The sequence below is a fragment of the Salmo trutta genome, chromosome 24 (assembly GCF_901001165.1).
Source record: "Salmo trutta chromosome 24, fSalTru1.1, whole genome shotgun sequence".
In the NCBI taxonomy this organism is placed as follows: domain Eukaryota; kingdom Metazoa; phylum Chordata; class Actinopteri; order Salmoniformes; family Salmonidae; genus Salmo; species Salmo trutta.
The window spans coordinates 46,071,402-46,081,437 of record NC_042980.1 but is presented as its reverse complement, the minus strand read 5'-3'; the positions used below and the strand labels follow the sequence as shown (position 1 = coordinate 46,081,437).

Below are 10,036 nucleotides of genomic sequence, written 5' to 3'. Positions count from 1 at the left end.
CTGGCGCAATGCTTAGATTTCCTTGCGCGGGGTTTCCCCCTCGCCGCACAAGGGATGTTCCCTCCAACAAGGGAACGGGTTTACTTGGTGACGTCTCACGTTCAACCCTTAACCTCTCCCCGTTACCCAACGCGAGAGGTAGAGAGATAATAACTTCGCTTCGGTCAAACGAATATATCTACTCTAATTTCCGTAATGGCTGGCTCATATGTCCTCTGCTCTAGGAATTACTTATGACCGAGTCAGATCACTCCTGAAAGCGATCGACAGAAATAACACTACGTTAGGCCCAACTAGTAGTATTTCTCAGAATGCCTGCATCGGCTGGTACATATGCCCTAGCTCGTAGCATTCAGTAGACCCCCTTCACACTGGCTTTGGTCAGATATACAACAGGGGTCGTTCTCTCCCGACCAGTATCTGGGTCAAATGGAACGACACACACACACTTCTCTCCCGCACTAGTCCTGCCTATAGCTATTAATGGAATGTATATATATTGCTACACAATTGATATGGAATAACACAACAGTGCGGCCTAGTCCTATCTTAGATTCCTCACAGGGGGCGCCATATGTCGTGACGTTGTATTAGTTAATGTGACGACTGTTGCTCATCAAATGATTAACGGTTTATAATTATGTGATTAAATGAATTAAGCAATGAATCAAGCAATTATTAACTCATTAACCTGGGGCACCATGGGAACATTGTTTTGATTGAGTTTCTATTTCCCAAATTAACTCAAAGGATATCAGAATATCGATTACAACAGTCGCTAAATTAATCAATTTCCTCTACAGTCTCATAATCTGAACGTCGTATAATCCGGGAATCTGCACGGACCCGGGCTTTACCACTGAATTTACCACACCAATCTTAGTTGATTATTTATTTACTAGCAAGCTAAAATGATGATAAAAATGCACATACACAAAACACAGTCTAGCTATTGATTAGGACTTAGTATAACGGGCCAACACACTATGGCGCTTGTTACCCAAAATGGGGATTTTAAAGAGAGAGAAATAAAGGAAGTACACGAGAGAAATATACATTTGGGTTCATTTGTCAGCCATGCTTATTTAAAATTAGCCTTGCCCCGAACTGCCGCTCTTATGGGTCAGAATATAATGATGTAATTACGTGTTGGAGTTCTCAGGTGGGAAGCTCCGCGTGGTCGTTTAGGCTTCTAAATGACGCAGTTCTCCGGCGCAGCTCTCTGGTTGTCCTCACGATGTCAGTGTCCTTCTTGGCTAAGTGGTCTGATCCTCACCCTTGATCGGAAAGGGGTCTTCTGAGGACAGACAGCTCTGTAGCTCAGAGCTCACAGCTTCGGCTCGAATGGTGTCGATACCACGATTCAATGGAGAGTGGAGGCTGGGTGATTCGGCTTGAATTCACCCGCTTAGACACAGCTACTCGTCCGTAGCTCGTGTAGAAAAATATTTCTTTGTCTTCAACCTTGTGTTTCGTTTTGGGGTTCGTCGACTTTGTTAGACCTTAGCTGCAGCTTGTGGTCAATAGTCTCCTATGTTAATTCTTCACTCTCCTGTCTTATACCCTCGGGTCAGAAGTGGGTGTAACCGCCTTTAGGGCAATTCTCTGGGCGGACCAAGTTAAGGGGGCAAGGCTTAGATTTGGCTAAAAATCCGATTTTAGACACTAACTTCACATTTCATCTTTACCAAAACATTCTGTTTGATTTGGATATTTTCCAAACAGCGTACAATGTATAAACATCAGGCATATACTGGGAAAACTCTTAAAGGTACAATGTTTTCATAATAACGTCATCTCTTAACCTTTAAAAACAAATACAAAAGTTACATACATTTTAATATTCCACTTTTCGTCATAACCACGGAAACCATTGTTCCAAAGTCCCTTTATTGCATGTTTAATGTTCTGAGGCCAGTTCTCCATTGTTAGGACAAAGGAATTTCTCTGTGGCCTAAGTTTATTATGGGCATGAGGTGTCATAAAACCCCCACATCTTCAGACCCCTAGATCTCTCCTCCTCTGTTGGGGGTTTGGGAGATAATCTGTAGGGTGGTGGTCTCCTGTACCCTGACCTGATCAGGACAGTCATGACACCTGATACCTGGTCAACTTACCCTTATACATACAGTATCTAACCATACCACTTCAGTATCCCTGCACATTGTACATATGGTACTGGAACTGACCCTGGAACTGTCCATGTACATAGCTACTGACCCTGGAACTGCCCCTGTATATAGCTACTGACCCTGTTAATTGCTACTGACCCTGGAACAAACAGTAGCTACTGACCCTGGAACTGACCCTGTATTTAGCTTACTGACCCAGGAATTGTCCATGTATACAACTTACTTACTTTCTCGCACTCTTCTTATTTCTCTAGTGTTTTTGTTCTACCTTATGTTATTTTTAATTCTTCATTGTTGGGTTTAGAGTTTGCAAGAACGCCATTTCATTGAACTTGTGCAAGTGACATTTGAACTTTAATTGACTAAATAGGACATGCTGAAGGAATATTTCACTCAAATTACAAAATTACATATTGGTTTCCTTACCCTGTAAGCAGTCTATGGACAAGGTGTGACATCAATCCATGCTTTGGTTTAATTTACCTGTTTTCATTTTTTGCTCTTCATATCCAAATGATCCTAATGTATCTCAAATTGATTGTGTAGCTCAATGAAGTTACTCAATGATTATTTGGACATGGAATATTAATATTGGGACAAATGACTTTGGATGTACTATTCCTTTAAATAATAACATTTTATGGAATATCTCTTCACCAAATACATTTATTTTGGTTTTTCAGACATGGTGCAGAAGCAATTTGATCATTTGTCCAGAGAGTGCTTTAAGAATTATCCTTATCTTCATCGGGTCTCAAAGGTAATGACAATTGTAAACTGTTAAGCGCTCTGACATGATAATCATACAATTCTCTATTCTGTGATTTTAGCCTGAAATTGAAATCTTAGTTAGAGGCGCTAGCAAGAAGACAGAAATACATGAGGCAAAGTAGCACTTAAAAATCACAATATATTTTTATGAAGAATTACAATTTACATGATGTCCATTGTAGGATCGTAGCTTGAAATGTTCAAAATAAAACACCACAAGATATTTAGAGCATATCAAACTGAACTTTTATCTGAAACAGTAACAGTATTTCACTGCCTCCCTGCATCTAAGGTTCTTTATGTCCTCATGGAATCTTAATCTTTGTTTAAACTCAGAGAAAAAATGAAACAATCCAGGAACAGCAGTCAAACATCGTGAAGGAGAGGATCGTGGAGCAGTTTGAGATGGAGATGCAGGTCTACACACAGGATGAAATCTTCAACAAACATAGTCGAATGGAGGGAACAGCAGAAAGCTCAGTTCACGACACCAGGAGCAAGTACCCTGAGCTGCTCAAGGCATACTATGAGGTACAATGCAACACATCTACTCTGCAGTATGTATAGAGTGTTCCAGATATTAAATCTAACTAAACCTGCAGCTAACATAAAACTGGCATGTTATGTAGTGTGCTTATCAACAAAGTCACACACTTTCTCATCAGGGCTATCCACAAATTTGTGAAGATCTCAACGTGTATGAATGGACTACATCTAGCCTGGTACTCCACACCAGAGACATATATTGTATTCGTCACATACACAGTTCACAGCTGGTATAAAAGGCGTAGCAAAATGCTTATGTGCTAGCTCCATTAACAATGCAGTACCGTGCTGATGTACCATGCGTTATAAGGAAATAATGCACGCTCTAGAATGCCCTTCAAGCCAATCAGTAAGGAGTATTCAACAATGCAATGGTATAATCAATAATATAATTATGATGCATTTATATTACACAGTATAATCAACAATGTCCATATGTCAGCCATGTTGACAATATTGACCAATATCAGTTGATGGCATTTACATTTTTTTTAAACAATGCTGTGTAACTGAAAGTCTAGAATTAGAATCAACATACTTGTCATGACTGGATAAATGGAATGCTCAAAGGGGTAACATGGTGTCCGTTCTAAAAGTTTGCCCAACTCTCTATATACACTACAGTTCAAAAGTGTTGGGTCACTTAGAAATGTCCTGGTTTTTGAGAGAAAATCTAAATATTTATCCATTAAAACCTGTTATGGACAGACATTCCGCTAGCGGGACCCCTCGCCAATGGAATTGCAGGGCGCGAAATACAAAACAACAACAAATCTCATAATTCACATTTCTCAAATATACAACTATTATAACCCATTTTAAAGATACACTTCTCATTAATCCAACTACATTGTCCGATTTCAAAATGGCTTTACGGCGAAAGCATAACATTAGATTATGTTAGGACATCACCTTGACAAGAAAAACCACACAGCCATTTTCCAAGCAAGGAGAGTCGTCACAAAAACCAGAAATACAGCTAAAATGAATTACTAACCTTTGACGATCTTCGTCAGATGACACTCCCAGGACTCAATGTTACACAATACATGTATGTTTTGTTCGATAAAGTTCATATGTATATCCAAAAAACCCATTTTACATTGGCGTCTTATGTTCAGAAAATGTTTTGCCTCAAACTTCCGGTGAACGAGCACATCAATTTACAGAAATACTCATCATTAACGTTGACAAAATTTACAACAGTTATTGAAAGAATTATAGATACACTTCTCCTTAATGCAACCGCTGTGTCAGATTTCAAAACAGTGAAAGCACATTGTTCAATATTCTGAGTACAGAGCTCAGCAATCAAAGCAAGCTATACAGTTACCCGCCAAGTTCTGGAGTCATCAAAACTATAAATCTTCACTTACCTTTGCTGATCTTCGTCGGAATGCACTCCCAGGACTCCAACTTCCACAAGAAATGTTTGTTTTGTTCGATAAACTCCATATTTATGTCCAAATACCTCAATTTTGGTCACGCATTCAGATCACTATTCCAAAGGCACATTGCCGAGCACAATACCCTAGACAAAAAGTCCAAAAGTTCCATTACCGTTCGTAGAAACATGTCAAACGATGTTTACAATCAACCCTTAGGGTCTTTTTAACAAATCTTCGATAGTATTCCAACCGGACAATAGCGTATTCATTGCAGAGGAAAAAGAAGGAACGGCGCGCCTGCGTGACCGCGCAGTAAACAACTCATTGGCCTCAGGCAGGCCACTTGTTCAGTGAGCTCTTATTCTATCCCCAGTAACAGTAGAAGCATAAAACAAGGTTCTATAGACTGTCGACATCTAGTGGAAGCCTTAGGAAGTGCAAAATGACCCCACAGACACTGTGGTTTGGATAGGCAATCACTTGAAAAACTACAAACATCTACGAAAAAAACTACGAAGATTTCACACTTCCTGGTTGGATTTTTCTCAGGTTTTTGCCTGCCATATGAGTTCTGTTCTACTCACAGACATCATTCAAACAGTTTTAGAAACTTCAGCGTGTTTTCTATCCAAATCAACTAATAATATGCACATTTTTGACTCTGGGCCCGAGTAGCAGGCAGTTTACTCTGGGCACGCTTTTCATCCGAACGTGAAAATATTGCCCCCTATCCCAAACAAGTTTTAAAATAACATCAAATTGATCAGAAATACATTGTTAATGTTGTAAATGACTATTGTAGCTGTAAACTGCAGATTTTTTTATGATATATCTACATATGTGTACAGAGGCCCATTATCAGCAACCATCACTCCTGTGCTTCAATGGTTTCTCAAACTAGACCCTCTAATGTACTTGTCCTCTTGCTCAGTTGTGCACCGGGGCCTCCCACTTCTCTTTCTATTCAGGTTAGAGCCAGTTTGCGCTGTTCTGTGAAGGGAGTGGCCATTTTGAGCCTGTAATCAAACCCACAAATGCTGACGCTCCAGATTCTCAACTAGTCTAAAGAAGGCCAGTTTTTTATTGCTTATTTAATCAGGACAACAGTTTTCAGCTGTGCTAACATAATTGCAAAAGGGTTTTCTAATGATCAATTAGCCCTTTAAAATGTATAAACTTGGATTAGCTAACACAAGGTGTATTGGAACACAGGAGTGATGGTTGCTGATAATGGGCCTCTGTACGCCTATGGAGATATTCCATTAACAATCAGCCATTTCCAGCTACAATAGTCATTTACAACATTAACAATGTCTACACTGTGTTTCTGATCAATTTGATGTTATTTTAATGGACAAAATAATTGCTTTTCTTTAAAAAAAGGACAAAAATAGGACCTTTGAACGGTAGTTATATTATAATAAATACAGCAAGAGTTGCAGCACAGAACAAAGAAATATAATCACACTAAAATTTCTATTGTTTAGTTTCACCACTGTTGTTAGGGAAAATAAATATTATTATCTTAACTCCCCACCAATCAATACATGTCTAAGATTTCTTCCTGAGATTGCTATAATAGGTCATATATATATATATATATATATGTATAGCTCTGCTCCATCCTGTACAATGAATCCATGACATCAATGGGATGATCAGATCTCTCATTAATGCGTTTTGACAAATGTTTCAAACATACATTGTTGTGGCAGGGTTGATTTGTGGTATATTGCATTTTGCAGACCTATCCAACTCTGAAGTCTAAAGTTCACCTTGTGGAGCCTTGGTTGTCATTTGGCAATCTTTTGGTTGCCTTGTGGCCATCTCATCACTTCTAGCCCTCACTCTCCATCCCACCTCACCTCTCTCACAGATTGTGGTGCAAAGACTGGCTGACCAGGTGCCCATGCTGATCGGTTACTTCATCCTGAAGCAGTCAGCCAAGATTGTGTGCAGTGAAATGCTGGATCTGCTACACAGAGATGACACTGATGACATCCTACAGGAGGATTCAGAGATTGAACAGTATCGTGCAAAGTTGCAGGCCCAATTGGATCGCCTTATACTGGCCAATGACAAAATCAGCAGCCTCTGAATGTGATGTCTTGTCAGTTACAAAATTCAGAGATGTTTCCAAAAACAGAAACATGTTAATATAAGTATAACCAGATTTTTGGAAAGGGCAGTAACGGCCAAATGTTATTTATTTTAAAAAAATGAGTAAAATAAGATATAATTTGTTTATTTGTGTTCAACAAACGTATGAGACAAACTTATGAGATCGGCTAAGATCAGTGAGATGCTGTAATGACAACACCAGTGAAATCCTACAGGAGGAACAAGAGGTCGGCTGGAAACATAAAAGGTTGCAGGACCAAGCGGATTGCCTTGGACTGGCAGTTGACAAGATTAGTAGACAGTGGTTGACAATTTGTCAATGCAGAAATTCTGACATATAGTCAATGTCGTGTCTGTGACTATCATTAAATGTGAATACTGTTATTTTATCAAACTAATTATCTTTGTAATTATTATTACGTGATTAAACTAATCTTGTAAACTTTAATTAACTAGGAAGTCGGGGCACCACAGGAAAATGTTTTGTCTCTATTTCCCGAATTGACTCTTCAAATATTTTCATATCTTACCGATTGTCATTCTCATTAATGTATTATTACCTCATCAGTCTCATATCTGAATGTCACAAACCCTTGGATATCTGCACAAACCCTAGTCTCCATAATGAATCAGCGATATACAAATTGGCTTAATGATTTATTTACTAACTAAACAAATGACAGAAGTACATAAACAAACAATGTAGTTATTGGTTATGAACACAATGCATTGATCAGTCCCTAGTGGGCTAAACCGGTGTGACGGCTTGGTAGACAATGGAAAGGGGTGGGGATGGATAAAGAGCAGGAAGGACAAAATGGATTCAATTCAAACAGTTGATAACTATATTCATTGAAATGCAAATCCTTTGCACATGAACGGCCGCTCATTTGAAAATAATTGCAATGTTTATATTTATGCCCATATGTCGTTGTTGTCTCTCTGTTGGAATCACCAGTCCGTCTGCTGGAGAGTCAGTTCATCAGAGCGTCTCTGGTTAACTTCCCCAGAAGTCACAATGTCTTTTATGGTTGGAGCTTTCTCAGTGACTATGGATAGTGTTTGATCTATTGTACATGTCAGGCGTACAGATGGTTGTTGCATAGAGTATAAATGCTTCCGCGGTTGTTGGTATTCTCATACGAGACTTACGTATTTTCCAGCTGCAGACTAGTAATTCTAAATCTAGAATTTGCTCTTATTCTGTAGGGATCGATTGTCTCAGAGTTTAACCATTTCCAGCCTTGTAGCCAACACTACATGCTGTCTGGTCTCCTTGGCCTATAGAGTGGTAGCCATTTCAACGTGGGGACTCCGTCCCGGCGTTGTTTGACTTCAGTTTGTAGATTTCTTAACCAATCCAGCATGTAGCGACAGCACCATTTTTTCTCAGGTTCAATGACCTTTAGAGTTGTAGCCATTTCAATGTGGGGACTCCATCCCGGCGTTCTCTGACTTAATGTACATTTTGAAGAAAGTGGGTTTTCTACTCTGTTTGAGAAGGGGCAGCTCTATGACGCCTAATGTGACGTCTGGGTTCACGGGGGCATGGCCATTGACTAATTAAACTTTATGTGAACATCCATACTCTCATTTAGAAGGATAACATCACATAACATCTTTCCACAAATAGTTTAATGTTCAATCACATACGTGTCACAAGATTTAGATGTAAACCTGTCAGATGGGAAATGTACTTATGTGTGTTTCCTGTCCTTCATGAGATCACCAAATGAAACACACTTGTCATGACTGTCCCTTAAGTGTCCACGGACCACTCCTACATTCTCAAAAATATAAATATGATTTAACTTTTCAAGCTTTTGATGTCCAAGTGTCACTCTGTGTTCCACAGTTTACATTCCGGTCTCCAACACTACAGGTGAGTATAGGGGCAGCGTATTTTATGACCGACCATGAAACAGCCGACTTCCCTCTCTCCCCCTCTATGAGAGAGAGCATGCTGTAGTGGCCCCACTGTAAGCTGATCCTTCGGATCATCACAGGAGTTATTACACCAACAAAGACTACAATAATTATACCAACATTTGATCATCATACAAAACATTTTAAATAAAATCAAATAAATTTGTATTTGTCACATACACATGGTTAGCAGATGTTAATGCGAGTGTAGCGAAATGCTTGTGCTTCTAGTTCCGACAGTGCGGTAATATGTAACAAGTAATCTAACAAATTCACAACGACTACCTTACACACAAATGTAAAGGCATGAATAAAAAATATGCTCATATAAATATATGGATGAGCGATGGCCGTGCGGCATAGGCAAGATGCAGTAGATGGTATAGAATGCAGTATATACATATGGGATGAGTAATGTAGAATACGTATACATTATTAAAGTGCCGTTAATTCAGGGCAGGTGGGGGTTGCCTGTTTTCCATGTTATTTTGGCAATAATATGTGTCACATATATAATTTGAAAACAATGCAAACAAGTTTTTTAAATCATTAAGTTACTAAAGCTTCCATACAAACATGGTCTCTTTTTTGCTTTCCTGAGTAAGGCAGCTCCAAAATGCAGGTGTTTCAGCCTAGCTCAGGGCTTTCTGTCGTGGAAGGGTTGCTAATATTCTGTAGTTGTGCCGTGATTGGCTCAGTGTTCTGTCAGTGAAATTATTACTTACAAGCCCTTAGCCAACAATGCAGTTGTAAGAAAAATACCAAGAATTTTTTTTAAATAAAAGTAACAAGAAAATTAACAAATAATTAAAGAGCAGCAGTAAAATAACAGTAGCGAGGCAATATGTACAGAGGGTATCGGCCGAGCAGTTTCCATACCAGGCAGTGCTGCAACCCGTCAGAATGCTCTCGATGGTGCGGCTGTAGAACCTTTTGAGGATCTGAGGACCCATGCCAAATCTTTTCAGTCTCCTGAGGGGAATAGGTTTTGTTGTGCCCTCTTCACGACTGTCTTGGTGTGCTTGGACCATGTTAGTTTGTTGGTGACGTGGAAGCAGAGGACCTTTAAGCTCTCAGCCTGCTCCACTACTGCCCCGTCGATGAGAATGGGGGTGTACTCGGCCCTCCTTTTCCTGTAGTCCACAATTTTCA

General features: G+C 39.5%; 1 protein-coding gene across 1 annotated transcript; it reads left to right on the top strand.

The window, feature by feature from the left end:
• The first annotated feature begins 2,312 nt into the window (after positions 1-2,312).
• Positions 2,313-7,353, top strand: LOC115161398 (interferon-induced GTP-binding protein MxB-like). The gene is made up of 3 exons (XM_029712356.1): positions 2,313-2,892; positions 3,240-3,434; positions 6,714-7,353. Exons 1-3 carry the CDS (start codon positions 2,773-2,775, stop codon positions 6,933-6,935), a joined length of 537 nt encoding a protein of 178 aa, XP_029568216.1. The 5' UTR covers positions 2,313-2,772; the 3' UTR covers positions 6,936-7,353.
• The last annotated feature ends 2,683 nt before the right edge of the window (positions 7,354-10,036 follow it).

Coding starts and splice junctions, on each gene's coding strand:
- LOC115161398 (XM_029712356.1), top strand. CDS start 2,773: ATGGAATATCTCTTCACCAAATACATTTATTTTGGTTTTTCAGACATG. Junction 2,893..3,239: donor ATCTTCATCGGGTCTCAAAG/GTAATGACAATT, acceptor GTTTAAACTCAG/AGAAAAAATGAAACAATCCA. Junction 3,435..6,713: donor TGCTCAAGGCATACTATGAG/GTACAATGCAAC, acceptor CCTCTCTCACAG/ATTGTGGTGCAAAGACTGGC.